Source organism: Rhodnius prolixus, unplaced genomic scaffold, assembly GCF_049639745.1.
Source record: "Rhodnius prolixus isolate KJV_2025 unplaced genomic scaffold, Rpr scaffold_1, whole genome shotgun sequence".
In the NCBI taxonomy this organism is placed as follows: Eukaryota; Metazoa; Arthropoda; class Insecta; order Hemiptera; family Reduviidae; genus Rhodnius; species Rhodnius prolixus.
In genome coordinates, this window is record NW_027411581.1 from 570,064 (window position 1) to 594,220 (window position 24,157).

A 24,157-nucleotide genomic window follows, 5' to 3' on the forward strand; every position below is an offset into this window, starting at 1 on the left:
GGTTCAAGAAGAGCTCGATTTTGACCTCGAACTACGGATTTAACCCCAATAGACTATTTTCAGAGGGGATTTCTAAAAAATAAAGTGTACAGTAACCTTAATCCCTTGGCTTCAATCGAAGATCTGGAATATCGAATAGCTCTAGCCTGCCTAGATCTGGTTTGTTCCATTTGAAAAAAAACTTAGATACTGTATCTGGGGAAATTGGGGTTTAAATAAAGGTGCCAAGTTTGGGAAAGGTGATAATATTGACGGTGTTGAAACACCAGCTAGGCGGAATAAAGATGCATTGGTCCGATTCTGGTTTAACCATTATTGGCAATGTTTGGTTTTAAAAATTTAATCTCTCAAATTTTGATTAAATTAAAAAATTTAATCGTCCAAAGTGATTAAAACTAAATTTGGAATTTAATTCAATCAATTAAAATTATGATTATTTAATTTTAATCTTAATTTTTAGTTATGATTAAAAATTTTAATTGATTAAATTCCGATTAAATTAAATGTGAATTTAATTTTAATCAACTAATTTTTGCCGATTAAATTTTTTAATTTTAATCATGATTTTTAAAATTAAATTTCGGTTTAATTCAATTGTTTTTTAATTGATTAAATTTTTGCCCAACTCTGGTGCCCAGTTAGTTCTGGAGTACTGTTGGCAATGCAAAAGTGTCACTCAGCTCAGCAGTACATACCATTAATGAGAATCAAATTCGTGGGTAAAATTCCGAGTTGGTAGGCAATCGCTTGACCGGAATTGTAATATTCCTGAATACTGTTTTGTCTACAATTCCTTTTACTCCCCGCTTTAATCGATTTTGAATTTTCACCTATAATATCATTTTGAGGTCCCCTAAAAACAGTTTTTCACTGTGTGTTTCTAAAAAACGAAAAAGTGGCAGAAATTCAATTTCATATTCCGCTTTGATACCACCAGAGGCTGCGACAATATGTATTGGGTAAAAAATGGGACACCGAAGTATTCTTTGTTGAATCGATCTTTCAGTTTTTCAACAAAATTTCAAAATCAAAATTTTCAAAAACTAAAATTTTTCAAAACGAATTGAAATTTTCTCGAAACTTGACCCGACATTTTCTTTAAATTTTATTTTAGTATGTGTTATTCATGTAGAAGTTATATACTTACATATATCTACAACTTAATTTCAACAATTTTTTTTCTGTAACTTCTCAGGGATGTGAGGGAGGGAACTTAATTATATATTTTTTTTGTTTAGGAAATCTATAAAATACTTTGAAAGGCCGAAATTGTTTGTGGGATTTATGAACCCGGAGAGTATAGCTGAAGAAGTGATTCTCGAAGACAACGATGAAGATGTAGCAGAGAAAAGAGAACGTACGATTTTGCTAGATGCTAAAGAAAAGTTATCCGAATCAGAAGAAGACGAAGAAGATGAAGAAGAAGAAGAAGAGCTCTTCGACGAAGGCCAGGATGTACCTGCGGTGCTGGATATACAAGGTGAAGGCCTACCTACTAGCTTTGCTTCTCTAGAAGCCTCATCATAGTCACAGTCAACATTAGCACCCTCCACTTGGGTTATAGAACCGTTTGTTTATCTAATAATATTCATTTAAAGATACAAATATTAACATAGATATGACTCTTTAGAGGATCAGAGTTCATCTCTACTTCGTGGCGCCTCACACCGCACATAAAGAATTAATAAATTGATGCTGGTCTCTTTACACTTCCCGTTTTTTCTATTAGTATGGCCCAAAATTGTCGTGATCTCTTTAAACCTAATATTTATTGACTGTGACGTGAGTTGCTGAAATTCAGAGCTAGAATAAAAAGTAAAAGTAAAGTAATCGCCTATTTTTTCAGCCGCGGCTTGACGTCCAACTACCAATTAGATGTCGTGGACGGAGACGTCTAGCAAACATACTTTACTGTCAACATTTTTTTTTTCTGAAAAATTAAAAGTAGCTAAACGCGGAACTCGAACTGGGGATTTCTCACTTACCACGTTCATAACCACTAGACCAACACCTGCCCTATGGAACCGGAATAAAATTGCTTGTTTGGAATTGTTCATCTCTTGAACTTTAGCTGCAGGTTTTTCCTCTCCTTTTTTTCCTGCATTCCAATCCTCCTCACCTAACTTTTCTCTTAATTCACTTAGTTAAGAAGGTTGAAATTTATTATACATTTATACTTCTATATTTATTTTATGTATATATTTATTATAATAAATATTTCTTCTTCTTCTCTTGAACTATTTCTTTGCCTTGGATGATGAATAACCTAATAGACAAATAATCCAATGGACTAAGGAGGAATTTAAAATTCTTTGTGACAATTATGTTGCTTTTAGTAAATCGCAAACTGAAATGTGTGAGTTCAGTTGAGAAAATTGGGAACCCTTTTGAAGATGTATTAGTTGCAATCTCGCAATAATTTCTTACAGTTTCTTTGTCAAGAGAATGCAGACTTGGTCAATTAGTGGCAGAGTTTTGATAAGAAGTTTTGAATAGCTAATTTGAATTAAGATTTTGCCTGGTTTTTTATTATGCAGTCGAGAACTATCTAGGAACCGTCGGTTGAAAAGTTTTCCAATAAATAATTTATAAACCTAGTAAATGCCTCAAAAGCCTTGAATTTTGAGTTCGTAACGACTTGGAAAATAGCCAGGAATGAAAATGTTTCTTCGTTATGATCGTCTAATTGTTTAGAGGTGTTTAACTGGTCCCTTGCTGATAGCATAAAACTTGCTGAATTTTGTAAAAACGCAACTTTTTTTGATAAATTTGTTTATAAGGAAAAAGCTTTGTGTGAAAAGTAGTTCCTTCGTGGTGTTATATTTTCAAACTTGTGTCATGTTAAAAGAGAACTGGATGCTCAGTTGGTTACATTTAGTTTGCACTTAAGAAGAAACTTTCTTTTAACTACATTTATGATTGTTATCGATAGACGTTCAAAACTTTCACTTAATAACAAACGACTGATTTACACTTCTACACTAAAACCCGCCTGGACGTACGGTATTGAACTGTGGGGTTCAACGAAACGCTCCAATTTTCAACGAATTCAATGCTTCAGTCTAAAATTCTCCGCACTATCGTTAACGGCTCCATTTTACGTTTCAAATCTAACTATCCACACAGACTTGGAAATTCCGTTTGTAGGTCCAGGTAGCGCGAACTCACTATAAAAGTTTTCATCCAGAACTTGCACTCTAATTCCAATCCTCTTGTCCGCCATTTATCATCTCATCACCATCCAGATCATCCTAATCCAGTGGCCTCGCGATTATCTCTCTTCTGAATAGAGTAGTTAATCCTCGGAGACGACTTAGGGAGTGTTATCACTGGGTAACTTCTCCCCTCAATTAGTGTTTGTAGCGGTGTCAGTTTTTGTCATTGTTACTTATGGCGTATCTAGGCGCTGGTGTAACTTAACAAATAAATTTAAAAAAATATATATTTATGGTTTTAATTACTTTTCACGCAAATCTAGAATCTCAGAGCATTTATTTTTATTTCTTGTAAGTTTTGTGACATTAAAATCTTAAGATCTTAATTGAGAGAAATGAAGCCTTATAACTTCAACAAATAAAGCAGAGGTGATCCATAGAGCATAGGAGGTTTTCATGATCCACTTGGCAGTATTTGTTTATTAGTGCAGGAAGTGAGTAATAACAGGAGAAAATTGAACGTAGAAGTGCTTGTGTTGCAGGAAAAGTTGCGGCGGAGTTGCCGCTTGCGAGAGCCATCTGCAGACTGATCACGGTGATCGCCCGCACTCTCAGAGTACTGAAGTGAGTATCCTAGCAGTTTAAGTCAGCACTGGAAGTAAGCTAACGTTCAGAACGGTAAGCGGACTCTACCCGGCATGATTATACCTTTTGAAGTCGACACTAACATTGAAGTAAAATAAATCGTTTTTATAACTCCTTAACAAAAACTTATAGTTTAAAAAGTTAAATATAAGGGTTGATTAAACACTAAAAAGTACACAATTCAGCAAGTACCTTAAATTTCATAATGAAGATTCGCGAATTCGACTAACTCTTTATCTGCCTTCCACTTATTGGATTCTCAGGCTGCCCTTAACTATAAGTATGTCTGAGAAGTGGCCGAGGCTTGGCGGAAATCGAGTGCTTTTAAAAAAAATTATTTTTTACATGAGAGAGTGCCCGATCAACCTTAGCGAGGCGTCCAAACAAAGAAACAGACTTATTAAAGAAAAACAAATTGGAAAACTTCTACTATTTCAATTATTTACTTACAAAAGCCACTGCAGTCGCGTCTATATATATTAAGAAATAAGTCGGTTAAAGTAAGTAGTGTTTAAATTAAGTTCATCCACTGCTTCTTAAGTGAATTTCTCTTCTGAACCTTATGATCTACCAGTATTAAAATTCATGAAATAACCATATTTTTATTGCTTCTTAGATTGATAGATTGTTCGCTGAGTAGTTCGTGTATCACCATCCTGGCGAACGGCATCAGGAAGGAGAATTGCGTCCAGTGTCTGTACTTGGATCGCAATCCAACTAACCTGGCTCAAAATTACCAAGAAGTATTTAATAAAAATTATACGTGAGTTATCTAGCTGGTACTTTTTTTTTCAGTTGAGATTTTAAATTTAACAGTTTCTGATCTTGAAACATCTTTGTAAGGACTTCATACACACGTAATAAAAATCAACTATGAAAGGATTCATTCAATTGTGTTGATTTTTTGATTGTAGGATTTGTTACAAACACTGATTCTGTTTTGATTAATGAATTGAGAAATAAACCAATATTTACTACAGGTCGATTTTTCCATATTTTGTTCGACAGTTTCGCCAGTGGTCTCATTTTTATTTCATCTTTGGCGAAACATATTTTTGGCCTGCCTCTGTGCTTTCAATAATTATCTCAGAGAATAGTTACTTTATTGAGCTTTAGAGGATTTATTCGTTAAGTCACGCTTTCTTCTGCAGTATTAATTTATTTAGTAAACACAAGGATAACTTCTGAAATTTTTTTTTTTTTTTTTTAGTACAAACGCATATTTTTAAGGAAATATAATTTGCGAAAAGCGAAATCTTGAGAGTATTCACACCAACTGTTTCTTCTACACACCATCTGAAATAAATTTGGGGGATCTAAAAGAGGTTTCGAAACATTTTGAAGGGGAGTTAATGTTAGAAAATGTTTCGAAACCCCTAGTCTTTCTCTTTCTCTTCAGAATGGTTACATTATATGAAGAGACTTTCAATTTTGAATGACACCTAATAATTTTGGCCCACAACCAAAACATTGGTTTTATTTCATGTTTCCACTTAGGGGTGACGTCAGTGATTAAAATAGTTTATATACGACTGGTAGTTTGGTCTATTTTTCGAAAGATTTTGTTTGGCGAATGAAGATTTCTGTATTGATAAAGGTTTTAGAAAATTTTTGCTCGAAGAAGCAAAACCTGATATTAGCTTTCTCGCGCAACTTTTGTACCCATTGAACTCATTTGGGAATTATCTTGATTAAAAGGAAACATCTCTCCTTGTAAGAGAAAGCATTGCCGCCCAGGACACCTAATCAGCAGTTGGTTGTAAATCATGCCAAAAAAATATTACTTTCTTTTTAAGAGAAAGAATTGCCAAATTACCGCAATCTTTCAGGTTGAAATATTTATCACTGAAGTATTGTGACATTGATGACATGGGTGCATTGAATTTGGCCCAGCAGTTGGGTTGGAAGGATTTTCCCAGGCAGTTTCTCCTCACCCTGGATCTTACTGGGAATAACATTGGCTCTAAGGGAGCCAAATATTTTGCAGATGTAAGCATTTAATTATATATTTTGTTTTTTTCTTTCTGAGCATAAAAACAAAAAGGAAAATACAATTCTCGAGAATATTTTTGCAGGCATTAAGATGGAACAGAACTTTGAAAAGATTGATACTGACCGGAAACAAGATCAGAAGCAGTGGCGCCAAAGAATTAGGCAGCATATTCATGCCCTTCCTGTTAACTAAAAAGGAAAACGAACTAAGGCAAACAAGATATTGGAAGCGGATGAAAATACTGAATCTTTGTGTAATTATTAAAGATTATTTGTTTTTATTAGCTTCTTTCCTTATTCTTCTACCCTCAGCAGAGTGGACCTCAATCCTACACACGGTGATGGTGAGGAAGAAGAGGTGGACCTTGAGGAATGAAAGGGCTTGTCTTAAGAAAAAAAAGAAATTAGCTATTTCTGCTCAATCAGACCTTTTTTGAAAGTATTCGTACGAAGCTATAACTGTGCATAGTTACAATTAATTTAGATTAGAGCATTGGTCACAGTCCTTGGTTAACACCCAGCCTCAATTAGTGCTGAGCTCCACTGTTGCTTCAGCTCTTGCTAGCCGTTTCTGCCTCGTAAGTCCGTAGTCTGATTAGCTGTCTGTCTCTTTGGATGGTTCCGGACTTAGCCACTATCCCAATAGCGGCTAGCAAAAACAGGCAAGTCTGCATCTCCCCACAAATACGAAAATTTATATTAGGTGAAATAATATTAACTCAGAGCAGTTAGGATATCGGAAAGATAAAAACAGATATAAGGAACTTTTCATCTTGAACTCTGTTATTGCTGACCAAGTAAGTAAAATTAGTTGCATTCAAAACTTAAGGACTAGGTTTATAGTAAGATAAATAAAGAAAGGCTTAAAATTTGTCGGCACTTTGTTGCAGATAGGAGACCGAATGGATAAACTAGTGAAGACAATGTTTAGAAGTTGGATTAGCGATAATAGTGAAGCTGCCCGCACTTATAATGATTATCAAAAAGAACTCTTTGATTTCCGGATACGTAGCGAACTCACCGACATATTTGGAAGAAGCTTGGTCACAGCAATGGAGAACTACTGTTCATTTACGCCCAGTGATGAGAACGAGGAAATGAAATGGATCCACCAGTTGCTGACTGACGCAGACCGGGCAGAGAAGAGAATCTCTAGTGGGATGGACAGTTCGGACGCAGCAAGCAGATCTTCTGCTAGTGAACACATACCTCCGACCTTCATCAGCGAAGATGACTCGGAGGAAGTGCTGACGTCAGAAAGCGTCATTGAGATTGAAGATAATCGGAAACATTCTGACCGGGACACAATAACCAGCGTTCATTCCTCTAGCGAATCTCTATTAGCAAAACAAAAATCACTTACACCGGAAGTTGATGTAGGCCTCCTTCAAGATCAAGAAATGTCTGAACTGAAGCAAATACTTTCAAGAGAGATAAGTAGAGACTGTAAAGATGAAATAAAGCTATCCATTAATGCCCCTGTGGACAGTAGTGACGTGGAGAAGTGCTCAGTGACTTCCACATCAGACACAGGGGATTCCACTTCTACATGGTCTTCTTACGGCATGTTGCCCGGTAAGGTGCCTTCCTCATATTTTGTGTGGGCAGTCTCATCTACTCATAACCTGCTAAATTCTAGCAGTCTAAGGGCTTGTTTCACCGAAATTATCTGTTTTCATAAAACAGCCAATAATAATAATAATAAAATGAAAGCAAGCTGTTTTAATGATATATATATATATATATATAAATATTTATTTATTGCAGAAGACAAGAGTTACTTTGGACAAGAAATAAAATTTGGTAGAATATTTGCGAAAATAAGAATTTACTTGTCAAAGACTCGGTTTAGTCTTGCGTAGCTCAACATAATAATCTATGAATATATAATAAATAAAATAAATATGTGTAACTCTTTATAAATATGTATATATATTTATATATGAACAAAATTTTACCAGTACTTTGTTTAAAATTTAATTTACATTGTAGTATTTTATTTTACTTACGCAACTAATCTTCGACTTCTCTGTGCAAGGCTTAGCCCTGATGACACAAATAAATAAATAAAAAATGGCATTGCAGGACGGGCAGCGGACGGCTCTGATTTTGAAGATCTAAGTGATGAAGAGTTTATGGAAGTATTCTGTGACATCAAGGAAATCGTAGAATACATAAACACTCCCGATGTGAATCAGGGTGAACTGTATGAACACGAGGTTTGCATGATCTACAAGAAATTGTACCATGAAGCGGAGAAGACTGTTCCACCTGATCTACATCCTATGATGAAAGGTGTGAAAGAGTACGGTTCAAAAAGTTGGTGCTGCGGCAATTACGTATTGAAGCATATAAATCTCAGCTGTAAGTCTCACATTTCTTCAAATAGAAATTTGTATCTTTCCTTTTGGCCAAGAGTTACTTTGGATAAGAGAAATAATTTGGTAGAATATTTGCGAAAATGAGAATGCACTTACGTAGGGCTCGGCATCGTCCTGTGTAGCAACATTACGAATAGATAAGTGCGTCATTATCAGAGCGGTTGGGAGACCGCTTCCTAAACAGCGTAGATTTCATAATTCTTTCGAGCACGCCACAGTCTAGTTCCAGATTATTAACTCTCTATTAGCGCCAAATTCCAAGAATTTTCTCGCAGACCGCAAGTTTTAATCAATTAAAAACTTGACGGTTGGTGTACATAATTTATTTGGCAAAATAAAACGTGACTCTAGAAGTGTGACCCTCGATTCGCAACAAGTACAAGTTGTTGCAATAATCCGATCTATCGACAAACCATTTAGAGCGACATAATAAACACTATTTCTATTCATATTGACACGATATCTCCTATGCCAAACTACACTGCTCCAACTGTGATGGTCTTCAGTCCAAGAAATGCCTTTTATAGTGCCAAAAACTTCTCCTTTTATTTCCTTCTTTTTAATGCCCAAAAACTTTTCAATGGTTGCCGATCATTCCTATTTCTTTAAAATACTTCTACAAAGTTTTAACTGTTTGGGTATTTGGTCTTACCATCCTTGATTGAATCATGGCAGTGTCAAAGATGTTTTTACGTGTTTTATAGTAAAAGATGTTTAAATTGTTAGTTTAAACTGTTTCCTGCCTTGTGAAGTGAGTAATTTCCGGTTCACATGTTTTCATATTTTAATATTTTGTGTTCGGGAAATCGAAGCAGTGATTTCCGAGCTGTGTAAGGGAAATGTTTAATTTAACGAAAGTGTCATTTAATTTTAAGAACTCTATTTAAACATTTGGAAAACACAGTGAGAAAAGGTAACCGCAAGCCAAGAGTCATATCGCATATCATAAGTCTTAATTCCAATCTTTCCTTGGATTTTAGGCAAAATTTACAGCGTAAAGTAAAAAATACCTTCCCAGGACGGGCTAGGAAACAAATTGTGTCTAAAAAAGACTGACCCCATTATTATAACAATGTAATCAAATGTATTTATTAGAATTGTTAATTAATAGGCATTTATTTCTCACCTATCAAATCCGGGAATGAATTTTAATAATTTGTAATTAATTATTTTATTTCAGATAACAAAATTGGGAAAAAAGGATTAAAGCAATTTTTGAAGGTATTTGAATACCGTAATCAACATGAAAAGTTGAAAGATAAAATGTTGGCATTTATATTTACGGTAATTACCAATGTTAATATAAATAATCCAGCTTAATTATAGAAAAATATTGTTACTCTTTCTATCTACCTGCGAGAGCAAATACTTCATTCGCAACAAAATTAAATGTTCTCCATATCCGGTTACTTATGAAAGTTCTCAATGAATTACTTCCTTTATTTCCTACTTTTTAATGCCAGTTGCAAAAACTATTCCATGGTTGCCGATCATTCCCATCTTTTTAATATTCTTGTACTAAGTTCTATCGTCTGATATATTTAACGTTTCTAAGGAAATCCACCAATCGGAGCTGTCTACGTCTTTATCAAATGTTTTTCTCCCATGAACTTATGAGCCATAGTCAATTTTCCCAGACGTGTTGCGATTTTCAGCAAAATTTTTACCCTAAATAGATGATGATGACTTATTATTTTTTCTTTTTAAAACTTGTTCCAATTTATGAATTTTGGAGGGAAAAACATTTCTTAGTCAGTGTTTATTTATTTTCCTAGAGGAATAATATCACCCTTGCTGATTTTACATGCATATCGTTCGAATTTCCACACTCTATATCTCTCTTCGTATTATTCCGATTTAAATGAATTTCTTACAAAATTGTAGAGAAACGTTTTCTCTAAAATTGATACAAATAGTAATGTTTCAGAGATAATAGTTATAGAGATATAGAAGATTAAATTTTGGAGCTTTGGCAAATGGTTCACATTTCCAACCTCTATATTAAAACTGTCCGGTAGGACAGTTGTATAAGGGTTGATCGTCAAAAAATGCACGAAAAAGCGTAACGTTGAAAAACACCCAACTTTGACAATTTTTTTATCTTTTTCTATAAAAGATAAAATTCCCAAATTTTCTTTATTAAAACTGTCCGGTAGGACAGTTGTATAAGGGTTGATCGTCAAAAAGTGCACGAAAAAGCGTAACGTTAAAAAACACCCAAATTTGACAATTTTTTTCTCTTTTTCTATAAAAGATAAAATTCCCAAATTTTCTTTAAATCTTACTCCAAACCCTCCTTTATAACTGTATTTTTTTTGCAACCACCTAGATTTGATAGATTTTGAGAAAAAAGTTGCTGAAAATGTGCAAAAACGGCATTTTCAAAAAATGTTCTTGTTCTTGTTCTTGTTGTTGTTGTTGTTGTTGTTGTTACCTTTTTTGTAAACAACGTAGCGCCTAAACGCGTGAACCGATTTTCATGAATGAGGTATCATTCGAGTCGAAATGTTATGTAGATGTGCCTTTTGGGGGTCTCGACCCTGTACATCAAATGGGAGAGGAGTTAGCCCCGTTTATGTAAGGCCCCCTCCAAAATTATTATCATTAATTACTCTGTAAATCTTAGCCCGATTTTGATAAAATTTGGTAGGATGACAGGGTTAGGGCTTCCCTACGTAACATTAAAGCGACGATCTGCTTTTACACTTGTTAAGGGGAAGTGTAGCAATCGTTTCAAATTATCGAAACGTAAACCTATTTTCATGAATGAAGTGTCATTCGAATCGAAATTAAAACTGTCCGGTAGGACAGTTGTATAAGGGTTGACCATCAAAAACTGCACGAAAAAGCGTAACGTTGAAAAACACCCAACTTTGACAATTTTTTTCTCTTTTTTCTATAAAAGATAAAATTCCCAAATTTTCTTTAAATCTTACTCCAAACCCTCCTTCATAACTGTAATTTTTTTGCAACCACCCAGATCTAATAGGTTTCGAGAAAAAAGTTGCCGAAAATGAGCAAAAACCGCATTTTCAAAAAATGTTCTTGTTCTTGTTCTTCTTCTTCTTCTTGTTGTTCTTGTTCTTGTTGTTACCTTTTTTGTAAACAACGTAGCGCCTAAACGCGTGAACCGATTTTCATGAATGAGGTGTCATTGGTTTTGTACAGATTTGCACTTTTAAAGTCTCGACGCTGTGCCTCATAAGGAGGGGAGTTTGCCCCACCCAAGTTAGGCCCTTTTTAAAACTATTATTACCAATATTTCTATAACGCTTTGTCCGATTTTGATAAAATTTAGCAAGAAGAAGTGGTTAAAGCTCCTCTACGTGGCTGTGAAGTGCCATCATGCTCTTACACCTACTAAGAGGAAGTACTGCAATCGTTTAAATTATCAATGAGTGAACCGATTTACATCAATGAATTGTCGTTCGATTCAAAATCTTTGCCTTTTAGGGAGAAGTACTGTAATCGCAGTATATTTTTCTTACTCTTCTTAAAGGGAAGTACTGAAATCGCAGTTTAATTTTGCTATTTACGTACAAATTACCTTCCTATTTTATTCAAAACGCTTTCTCAAAAAAAATGTTATTGAGGATGGTTTGGGGGACCGCAACTATAATCATTCTTTAAAAAGATCTCACCAGTGGTAGTAACTCCGACTTAACACCTTTTCAGATTATAATGATAAAATTAAAATTTATTATTCCCAATTTTAAAAAAATCTGCAAAGCAGTTATGTAACTTTGCAAAACATACAAAAGGAAAATCTATCTAAAAGGTACAAAAATCTCTTTAACAAAAACTTACAGTTTAAAAAGTTAAGTATAAGGGTTGATTAAACGCCAAAAGGTACACAAATCAGAAAGTACCCAACATTTCATTAATACTTCATTGATATTATTTTAAGTAATTTTACTACATTAATTTTCATTAATATTTTTTTGAATTTATTAGATGTTTCACAGACCCTTATGCTGGCCAGTTCATTCATTTTCTTTTTCTTTTTTTTATGATTTAAGTCGCTTCAACATCTAAGGTCATTGGCGCCCGGAGCTTTTTTCAGTGCACTGCCGGCCTCCGGACAGTGTTCTCTCGTTACAGACAACACTGTCCATCACCCGGACAGTGAGCTGTAAGAAGCTCTTAGAAAGAGAAAATCTAAGGGTCTGCAGCTGGATTCGAACCCGGAACCTCCACGTGGGAATCCAATACGCTAACCGCATAGCTAATCCCTTCCCTTTGTTCATTCATAATATTTTATTTTTTTGTTATAATTATGATAAAATGTATATTATATCTTCATAATTAAATAGGTACTTTATTTCAGCTTTATTCCAAATTATTCTTCTGATTTATCTTTATTATGCTCTTTATTCTGAGTAGTCACATGTTAAAACTGTCCGGTAGGACAGTTGTATAAGGGTTGATCGTCAAAAACTGCACGAAAAAGCGTAACGTTGAAAAACACCCAACTTTGACAATTTTTTTCTCTTTTTCTATAAAAGATAAAATTCCCAAATTTTCTTTAAAATAAAGGGCAAACCCTCCTTTATAACTGTAATTTTTTTGCAACCCCCCAGAACTAATAGATTTTGAGAAAAAAAGTTGCCGAAAATGAGCAAAAACGGCATTTTCAGAAATTGTTGTTGTTCTTCTTCTTCTTCTTCTTCTTGTTGTTGTTGTTGTTGTTGTTGTTGTTGTTGTTGTTGTTGTTACCTTTTTTGTAAACTACGTAGCGCCTAAACGCGAGAACCGATTTTCATGAATGAGGTGACATTCGATTCGGAATTTTATGTAGATGTGCCTTTTGGGGGTCTCGACGCTGTACACCGAATTAGAGAGGAGTTAGCCTCCTTTATGTAAGGCCCCCTTCAAAATTATTATTACTAATTACTCTGTAAATCATAGCCCGATTTTGATAAAATTTGGTAGGATGATAGAGTTAAGGCTCCCCTACGTAACATTAAAGCGGCGATCTGCTCTTACACTTATTAAGGGGAAGTATAGCAATCGTTTCAAATTATCGACAAGTGAACTGATTTTCATGAATGAAGTGTCATTCGAATCGAAATTTTGTATAGATTTGCACTTTAAAAGTCTCGTCGCTATGCCTCATATGGAGGGGAGTTTGCCCCACCCAAGTAAGGCCGTTTCTAAAACTATTATTACCAATATTTCTATAACGCTTTGTCCGATTTTGATAAAATTTAGCACGAAGAAGTGATTAAAGCTCCTCTATATGGCTGTGAAGTGCCATCATGCTCTTACACCTACTAAGAGGAAGTACTGCAATCGTTAAAATTATCAATGGGTGAACCTATTTACATTAATGAATTGTCGTTCGATTAAAAATCTTTGCCTCTTTGCCTTTTATGGAGAAGTACTGTAATCGCCCGTTTATTTTTCTTACTTCTCTTAAAAGGAAGGTCTGAAATCGCAGTTTAAATTTGCTATTTACGTACAAATACCTTCCTATATTATTCCAAACGCTTTTTTAAAAAAATTGTTATTGAGGATGGTTTGGGGACCGCAACTATAATCATTCTTTAAAAAGATCTCTCCAGTGGTAGTTACGGTTCCTACTTAACACCTTATCAGGTTATAATGATAGAATTGCTTATTCCAAATTTAAAAAAAACAGTAAAGCAGATATGTAACTTAGCAAAATAGACAAAAATGAAAATCTATCCAAAAGGTACAAAAATCTCCTTAACAAAAACTTACAGTTTAAAAAGTTAAGTATAAGGGTTGATTAAACGCCAAAAGGTACACAAATCAGCAAGTACCCAACATTTCATTCAAGCTTAGTTGATATAATTTAAGTAATTTTGCTGCATTAACTTTTCCTTCACATTTTTTAGAATTTATTAGATGTCACAGACCCTTATGCTGGCCATTTTCATCTACAAAATATTTGTTCAAGTAGCACTGTAGATTGACTTTAATATCTATTAATCTATAATAATCAAACTATTAATTACAGGTTAAAAAGAAAACGTTATAAAAAATAAAAAAAATTACGAGGCTACAAAATTTAAAAACTTTTTTAAAAAAATGCTTACACCAACATACATCAATGATTTCGATTATTTTATTTTTAATAAAAATCGTCTGTTTAAGTTTATTCTTCGATTAAAGTAATTGTTATTTTATGTAGTAGCCAAACGTTTATTACAATAGGTAATAATTATCTGGCTTTATCGCAAAAAATATAGTTTTCTTCAATTACATTCTCAATCTAGGTGTTCTTCCCACAATGTTGTATATATGTAATATAAAATAAATAAGATATGCATATTTTTAGGACAGCTAATTATTCCAGTATTTTACTGTAAGTAAAATTAAATTACAATTGAGAAATGAATAATTGTTGTTGAATAATCTACTTGTTATTAACTGTGTGTTATTTGTGCTCACGAATATTTCGGTAAGACGAATTCAAGTCTGAAATATTGTTTTAAATCCTCCGTGATTCAAATTTAAACAGTAGCCGACTCTAACTTTGTCTTTTTCTACTTTAACATGCATGAATAAGATGTGACAACTTCAGAATAAAGGGCATATTAAAGATAAATCAGAAGAATAATTTGGAATAGAGTTAAAATAAAGTACCTATTTAAAAACGAAGATATAATATACATTTTATCATAATTATAACCAAATAATATTATGAACGAACTGGCCAGCATAAGGGTCTGTGACATCTAATAAATTCTAAAAAATGTGAAGGAAAAGTTAATGCAGCAAAATTACTTAAATTATATCAACTAAGCTTGAATGAAATGTTGGGTACTTGCTGATTTGTGTACCTTTTGGCGTTTAATCAACCCTTATACTTAACTTTTTAAACTGTAAGTTTTTGTTAAGGAGATATGTACGAGTATGTACATGCACGTTAAAGTAGAAAAAGACTAAGGTAGAGTCGGCTACTATTTAAATTTGAATCACGGATTTAAAACAATATTTCAGTCTAGAATTCGTCTTTCCGAAGTATTTGTGAGCACAAATAATGCGTAGGTAATATCAAGTAAATTATTCAACAATAATTATTCATTTCTCAATTGTAATTTAATGTAGTCCCTCTAATTTTACTTATAGTAAAATACTGGAATAATTATGTTAGCTGTCATAAAAATATGCATATCTTATTTATCTTATATTCCAAATATATAATACTGTGGGAAGAATACCTAGATTGAGAATGTAATTGAAGAAAACTATATTATTTGCGATAAAGCCAGATTAATTATTACCTATTATTATAAACTTTTGACTACTACATAAAGTAACAATTACTTTAATCGAATTTAAAAATAAAAATAAATAAATGAAATCATTGATGAATGTTGGTGTAAGCATTTTTTTTAAAAAAGTTTTTGAATTTTTCAGCCTCATATTTTTTTTTTGTTTTTTAATAAAGTTTTTCTTTTTAACATGTGATTAATAGTTTGTTGATTAGATATTACAGTCAATCTAAGTTAAATGGTGTTCTACTAGAACAAATACTTTGTAGATTGAAATGGCCAGCATAAGGGTCTGTGAAACATCTAATAAATTCTAAAAAATATTAATGAAAATTAATGTAGTAAAATTACTTAAAATAATATCAATGAAGTATTAATGAAATGTTGGGTACTTTCTGATTTGTGTACCTTTTGGCGTTTAATCAACCCTTATACTTAACTTTTTAAACTGTAAGTTTTTGTTAAAGAGATAATATAGGGCAAATCTTCCTTTATGACTGTAATTTTTTGCAACATAGATCTAATAGATTTGGAGAAAAAAGTTGCTGAAAATGAGGAAAAACGGCATTTTCAAAAATTGGTCTTGTTGTTGTTGTTGTTGTTGTTGTTGTTGTTGTTGTTGTTGTTGTAGTAGATGTGCCTTTTGGGGGTCTCGATGCTGTACATCGAATGGGAGAGGAGTTAGCCCCCTTTATGTAAGGCCCCCTCCAAAATGATTATTACTAATTACTCTGTAAATCTTGGCCCGATTTTGATAAAATTTGGTAGGATGATAGGGTTATGGCTCCCCTACGTAACTATAAAGCGACGATCTGCTCTTACACTTATTAAGGGGAAGTATAGCAATCGTTTCAAATTATCGACATGTGAACCGATTTTCATGAATGAAGTGTCATTCGAATCGACATTTTGTACAAATTTACCCTTTAAAAGTCTCGACGCTATGCCTCATAAGGAGGGGAGATTGCCCCACCCAAATAAGGCCCTTTCTAAAACTATTATTACCAATATTTCTATAACGCTTAGTCCGATTTTGATAAAATACAGCTCGAATAAGTGGTTAAAGCTCCTCTACGTTGCTGTGAAGTGCTATCATGCTCTTGCACCTACTAAGAGGAAGTACTGCAATCGTTTAAATTATCAATGAGTGAACCGATTTAAATCAATGAATTGTCGATTAAAAAATCTTTGCCTCTTTGCCTTTTAGGGAGAAGTACTGCAATCGCAATTTATTTTTCTTACTCCTCTTGAAAGGAAGTACTGAAATCGTAGTTTAATTTTGCTATTTACGTACAAATACCTTCCTATATTATTCCAAACGCTTTTTTAAAAAAAATGTTATTGAGGATGGTTTGGGGGACCGCAACTATAATCAATCTTTAAAAAGATCTTTCCATTGGTAGTTATGGTTCCGACTTAACACCTTATCAGGTTATAATGATAGAATTGCTTATTCCAAATTTTAAAAAAATCTGTAAAGCAGATATGTAACATTCCAAATAGACAAAAAGGTAAATCTATCAAAAAGGTACAAAAATCTCCTTAACAAAAACTTACAGTTTAAAATGTTAAGTATAAGGGTTGATTAAACGCCAAAAGGTACACAAATCAGCGAGTACCCAACATTTCATTAATCCTTCATTAATATTTAAGTAATTCTACTGCATTAATTTTCATTAATAAGTTATTTTTTAGAATTTATTAGATGTCACAGACCCTTATGCTGGCCATTTTCGTCTACAAAATATATGTTCAAGTAGCACTGTAGCTTGACTGTAATATCTATTTATCTATAATAATCAAACTATTAATTACAGGTTAAAAAGAAAAACATTATAAAATATATAAAAAAATATGAGGCTAAAAAATTCAAAACCTTTTTTAAAAAAAAACACACCAACATACACCAATGATTTTGTTTATTTCATTTATTTATTTTTATTTTTAAATAAAAATCGTCGGTTTAAGTTCATTCTTTGATTAAAGTAATTGTTATTTTATGAAGTAGTCAAACGTTTATAATAATAGGTAATAATTATCTGGCTTTATCGCAAATAATATAGTTTTCTTCAATTACATTCTCCATCTAGGTATTCATCCCACAATGTTGTATATATGTAATATAAAATAAATAAGATATGCATATTTTTAGGACAGCTAATTATTCCAGTATTTTACTATAAGTAAAATTAGGGGGACTAAATTAAAATTACAATTGAGAAGTGAGTAAATATTGTTGAATAATCTACTTGTTATAACTGTCTGTTATTTGTACTCACGAATATTTCGGTAAGACGAATTCAAGACAGTAGCCTACTCTATCTTTGTTTTTTTATACTTTAACATGCATTTACGTATATGTGATTTATCATAATTATAACAAAAAAATATTATGAATGAAGTGGCCAGCATAGGGTCTGTGACATCTAATAAATTCTAAAAAATAACTTATTAATGAAAATTAATGCAGTAGAATTACTTAAATATTAATGAAGGATTAATGAAATGTTGGGTACTCGCTGATTTGTGTACCTTTTGGCGTTTAATCAACCCTTATACTTAACATTTTAAACTGTAAGTTTTTGTTAAGGAGATCTCTCTTAGTAATATTCGGATTCTAATGAAATCTTTACCGAATTGCGGAGAAAACTTAGCTCTACAGCTGATATAAATAGCAATTAATTAGAATCCGAACAATACGAAACGAGATATGAAGGTTTTAAATTTGAAAGAGTTGCAAAGCCACAAAATTAAACCTTTTGTATCTCATTGAATATTATCACTAGAACATTGAGATTAAAACTGTCCGGTAGGAGAGTTGTATAAGGGCTGATCGTCAAAAAGTGCACGAAAAAGCGTAACGTTGAAAAACACTCAACTTTGACAATTTTTTTCTCTTTTTCTATGAAAGATAAAATTCCCAAATTTTCTTTAAAACATAGGACAAACCCTCCTTTATAACTGTATTTTTTTTTTGCAAACACCCAGATCTAATAGATTTCGAGAAAAAAGTTACCGAAAGTGAGCAAAAACGGTTTTTTCAAAAAATATTCTTGCTATTCTCCTTGTTGAAACCTTTTTTGTAAACAACGTAGCGCCTAAACGCTTAAACCGATTTACAGGAGTTAGCCCTTTTTATGTAAGGCGCCATCCAAAATTATTATTACTAATTACTCAGTAAATCTTGGCCCGATATTGATAAAATTTGGAAGGATCATAGGGATAGGGCTCCCCTACGTAACATTAAAGCAGCGACCAGCTCTTACACTTGTTAAGCGGATGTATAGCAATCGTTTCAAATTATCGACGCGTGAACCGATTTTCATGAATGAAGTGTCATTCGAATCGAAATTTTGTACAGATTTGCACTTTAGAAATCTCGACGCTGTGCCTAATAAGGAGATGAGTTCGCCTCACCCAAATAAGGCCCTTTCTAAAACTATTATTACCAATATTTCTATGACCCTAAGTCCGTTTTTGATAAAATTCAGCACGAAGAAACGGTTAAAGCTCATCTACGTGGCTGCAAAGTGCCATCATGCTCTTACTCCTACTAAGAAGATGTACTGCAATCGTTAAAATTATCAATGAGTGAACCGATTTACATCAATAAATTGTCTTTCGATTCAAGATCATTGCCTCTTTGCCTTTTAGGGAGAAGTACTGTAATCGCACTTTACTTTTCTAACTCCTCTTAAAAGGAAGTACTGAAATCGCAGTTTAATTTTGCTATTTACTTACTAATACCTTCCTATTTTATTCAAATTTGTTATTTAGGAAGGTTTGGGCACCACAACTGTAATCATTCTTTAAAAAGATCACTCCAGTATTAGTTACGGTTCCGACTTAACACCTTATCAGGTTATAATCATAGAATTGCTTATTCCACATTTAAAAAAAAATCTGTAAAGCAGATATGTAACGTTGCAAAATAGACAAAAAGGAAAATCTATCTAAAAAGTACAAAAATCTTTTTAACAGTTTCAAATGATAAGTATAAGGGTTCATTAAACTAACTTTTGGCGTTTTGAAAATCTATCGAGTAGGAAACAAGATATTTAGAGTTAAACTTTGGTTTCGTTTGAAATAGTGAAATCTCTAACTTCAAATATCTCGTAAACTACTCGATAGATTTTGTTTATATTTTACCTCTATTTGGAGAACGCTATTGTCTATAAGTGTATAAAATTTCGTAAAAATCTGTTGAGTAAGTAACGAGATATTTAGAGTTGAACATTGGTTTCGTTTGAAACAGTGAAATCTTTAACTTCCAATATCTCATAAACTACACGATAGATTTTGTTTATATTTTACATTTATATGGAGAACGCTATTGTCTATAATTGTATAAAGTTTCGTAAAAATCATTCGAGTAGAAACGAGATTTTTAGAGTTGAACATTGGTTTCGTTAGAAACAGTGAAATTTTTAACTTCAAATATCTCGTAAACTAAACGATAGAGTTTGTTTATATTTTAGCTTTAAATTGAGAACGCTATTGTCTATAATTGTATAAAATTTCGTAAAAATCATTCGAGTAGGAAACGAGATATTTAGAGTTAAACTTTGGTTTCGTTTGAAACAGTGAAATCTTTAACTTCTAATATCTCATAAACCACACGATAGATTTTGTTTATATTTCACCTTTATATGGAGAACGCTATTGTCTATAATTGTATAATGTTTCGTAAAAATCTGTCGAGTAGGAAACGAGATATTTAAAGTTAAACTTTGGTTTCGTAAGGAACAGTGAAATATTTAAGTTCAAATAAATCGTAAACTACACGATAGAAATTGTTTATATTTTACCATTACATGGAGAACGCTATTGTCTATAATTGTATAAAATTTCGTAAAAATCATTCGAGTAGGAAACGAGATATTTAGAGTTAAGCTTTAGTTTCGTTTAAAATAGAGATTTTTAACTTAAATATCTCGTAAACTACTCGATAAATTTTGTTTATATTTTAGCTTTACATGGAGAACGCTATTGTCTATAATTGTATAAAATTTCGTAAAAATCTGTCGAGTAAGTAACGAGATATTTAGAGTTGAACATTGGTTTCGTTTGAAACAGTGAAATCTTTAACTTCAAATGTCTCGTAAACTACTTGGTAGATTTTGTTTATATTTTTCCTCTATATGGAGACTACTATTGTCGATAATTATATAAAATTTCGCAATAATCTGTCGGGTAGGAAACAAGATATTTAAAGTTAAACTTTTGTTTCGTTTGAAACAGTGAAATCTTTAACTTCAAATATCTCGTAAACTACTTGATAGATTTTGTTTATATTTTACCTCTATATGGAGAACGCTATTGTCTATAATTGTATAAAATTTCGTAAAAATCATTCGAGTAGGAAACGAGATATTTAGAGTTAAGCTTTGGTTTCGTTTGAAATAGAGATTTTTAACTTAAATATCTCGTAAACTACTCGATAGATTTTGTTTATATCTTACCTCTATATGGAGACTACCTTTGTCTATAATTTTATAAAATTTCGTAAAAATCTGTCGAGTAAGTAACGAGATATTTAGAGTTGAACATAGGTTTCGTTTGAAATAGTGAAATCATTAACTTCAAATATCTCGTAAACTAAACGATAGAGTTTGTTTATATTTTAGCTTTAAATTGAGAACGCTATTGTCTATAATTGTATAAAATTTCGTAAAAATCATTCGAGTAGGAAACGAGATATTTAGAGTTAAACTTTGGTTTCGTTTGAAACAGTGAAATCTTTAACTTCTAATATCTCATAAACCACACGATAGATTTTGTTTATATTTCACCTTTATATGGAGAACGCTATTGTCTATAATTGTATAAAATTTCGTAAAAATCATTCGAGTAGGAAACGAGATATTTAGAGTTAAGCTTTGGTTTCGTTTGAAATAGAGATTTTTAACTTAAATATCTCGTAAACTACTCGATAGATTTTGTTTATATTTTAGCTTTACATGGAGAACGCTATTGTCTATAATTGTATAAAATTTCGTAAAAATCTGTCGAGTAAGTAACGAGATATTTAGAGTTGAACATTGGTTTCGTTTGAAACAGTGAAATCTTTAACTTCAAATATCTCGTAAACTACTTGGTAGATTTTGTTTATATTTTTCCTCTATATGGAGACTACTATTGTCTATAATTTTATAAAATTTCGTAAAAATCTGTCGAGTAAGTAACGAGATATTTAGAGTTGAACATAGGTTTCGTTTGAAATAGTGAAATCATTAACTTCAAATATCTCGTAAACTAAACGATAGAGTTTGTTTATATTTTAGCTTTAAATTGAGAACGCTATTGTCTATAATTGTATAAAGTTTCGTAAAAATCATTCGAGTAGGAAACGAGATATTTAGAGTTAAACTTTGGTTTCGTTTGAAATAGTGAAATTTTTAACTTCAAATATCTCGTAAACTACTCGATAGATTTTGTTTATATTTTACCTCTATATGGAGAACGCTATTGTCTATAATTGTATAAAATTTCGTAAAAATCTGTTGAGTAAGTAACGAGATATTTAGAGTTGAACATTGGTTTCGTTTGAAACAGTGAAATCTTTAACTTCCAATATCTCATAAACTACACGATAGATTTTGTTTATATTTTACATTTATATGGATAACGCTATTGTCTATAATTGTATAAAGTTTCGTAAAAATCATTCGAGTAGAAACGAGATATTTAGAGTTGAACATTGGTTTCGTTAGAAACAGTGAAATTTTTAACTTCAAATATCTCGTAAACTACTCGATAGATTTTGTTTATATTATACCTCTATATGGATACTACGTTTGTCTATAATTGTATAAAATTTCGTAAAAATCATTTGAGTCGAAACCAGATATTTAGAGTTGAACATTGGTTTCGTTTGAAACAGTGAAATCTTTAACTTCAAATATCTCGTAAACTACTCGATAGATTTTGTTTATATTTTACCTCTATTTGGAGACTACTTTTGTCTATAATTGTATAAAATTTCGTAAAAATCTGTCGCGTAGGAAACGAGATATTTAGAGTTAAACTTTGGTTTCGTATGGAACAGTGAAACATTTAAGTTCAAATATCTCGTACACTACACGATAGATTTTGTTTATATTTTAGCATTACATGGAGAACGCTATTGTCTATAATTGTATAAAATTTCGTAAAAATCTGTCGGGTAGGAAACGAGATATTTAGAGTTGAACATTGGTTTCGTTTGAAACAGTGAAATCTTTAACTTCAAATATCTCGTAAACTACACGATAGATATTGTTTATATTTTACCTCTATATGGATACTACGTTTGCCTATAATTGTATAAAATTTCGTAAAAATCTGTTGAGTAAGTAACGAGATATTTAGAGTTGAACATTGGTTTCGTTTGAAACAGTGAAATCTTTAACTTCCAATATCTCGTAAACTACTTGGTAGATTTTGTTTATATTTTTCCTCTATATGGAGACTACTATTGTCTATAATTTTATAAAATTTCGTAAAAATCTGTCGAGTAAGTAACGAGATATTTAGAGTTGAACATAGGTTTCGTTTGAAATAGTGAAATCATTAACTTCAAATATCTCGTAAACTAAACGATAGAGTTTGTTTATATTTTAGCTTTAAATTGAGAACGCTATTGTCTATAATTGTATAAAGTTTCGTAAAAATCATTCGAGTAGGAAACGAGATATTTAGAGTTAAACTTTGGTTTCGTTTGAAATAGTGAAATTTTTAACTTCAAATATCTCGTAAACTACTCGATAGATTTTGTTTATATTTTACCTCTATATGGAGAACGCTATTGTCTATAATTGTATAAAATTTCGTAAAAATCTGTTGAGTAAGTAACGAGATATTTAGAGTTGAACATTGGTTTCGTTTGAAACAGTGAAATCTTTAACTTCCAATATCTCATAAACTACACGATAGATTTTGTTTATATTTTACATTTATATGGAGAACGCTATTGTCTATAATTGTATAAAGTTTCGTAAAAATCATTCGAGTAGAAACGAGATATTTAGAGTTGAACATTGGTTTCGTTAGAAACAGTGAAATTTTTAACTTCAAATATCTCGTAAACTACTCGATAGATTTTGTTTATATTATACCTCTATATGGATACTACGTTTGTCTATAATTGTATAAAATTTCGTAAAAATCATTTGAGTCGAAACCAGATATTTAGAGTTGAACATTGGTTTCGTTTGAAACAGTGAAATCTTTAACTTCAAATATCTCGTAAACTACTCGATAGATTTTGTTTATATTTTACCTCTATATGGATACTACGTTTGCCTATAATTGTATAAAATTTCGTAAAAATCTGTTGAGTAAGTAACGAGATATTTAGAGTTGAACATTGGTTTCGTTTGAAACAGTGAAATCTTTAACTTCCAATATCTCGAAAACTACACGATAGATTTTGTTTATATTTTACATTTATATGGAGAACGCTATTGTCTATAATTGTATAAAGTTTCGTAAAAATCATTCGAGTAGAAACGAGATATTTAGAGTTGAACATTGGTTTCGTTAGAAACAGTGAAATTTTTAACTTCAAATATCTCGTAAACTAAACGATAGAGTTTGTTTATATTTTAGCTTTAAATTGAGAACGCTATTGTCTATAATTGTATAAAATTTCGTAAAAATCATTCGAGTAGGAAACGAGATATTTAGAGTTAAACTTTGGTTTCGTTTGAAACTGTGAAATTTTTAACTTCAAATATCTCGTAAACTACTCGATAGATTT

General features: G+C 31.9%; 1 protein-coding gene across 1 annotated transcript in view; it reads left to right on the forward strand.

Annotated features, from left to right (window-relative positions):
• Positions 1-24,157, forward strand: part of LOC141451949 (uncharacterized) — a 39,264-nt gene that overhangs the window by 12,090 nt on the left and 3,017 nt on the right. The window contains exons 3-10 of the mRNA XM_074123769.1: positions 1,239-1,480; positions 3,698-3,779; positions 4,417-4,563; positions 5,630-5,789; positions 5,876-6,046; positions 6,683-7,367; positions 7,878-8,156; positions 9,354-9,457. Coding sequence (XP_073979870.1) covers positions 1,239-1,480; positions 3,698-3,779; positions 4,417-4,563; positions 5,630-5,789; positions 5,876-6,046; positions 6,683-7,367; positions 7,878-8,156; positions 9,354-9,457 — 1,870 coding nt within the window. The remainder of the gene's footprint in view (positions 1-1,238; positions 1,481-3,697; positions 3,780-4,416; positions 4,564-5,629; positions 5,790-5,875; positions 6,047-6,682; positions 7,368-7,877; positions 8,157-9,353; positions 9,458-24,157) is intronic.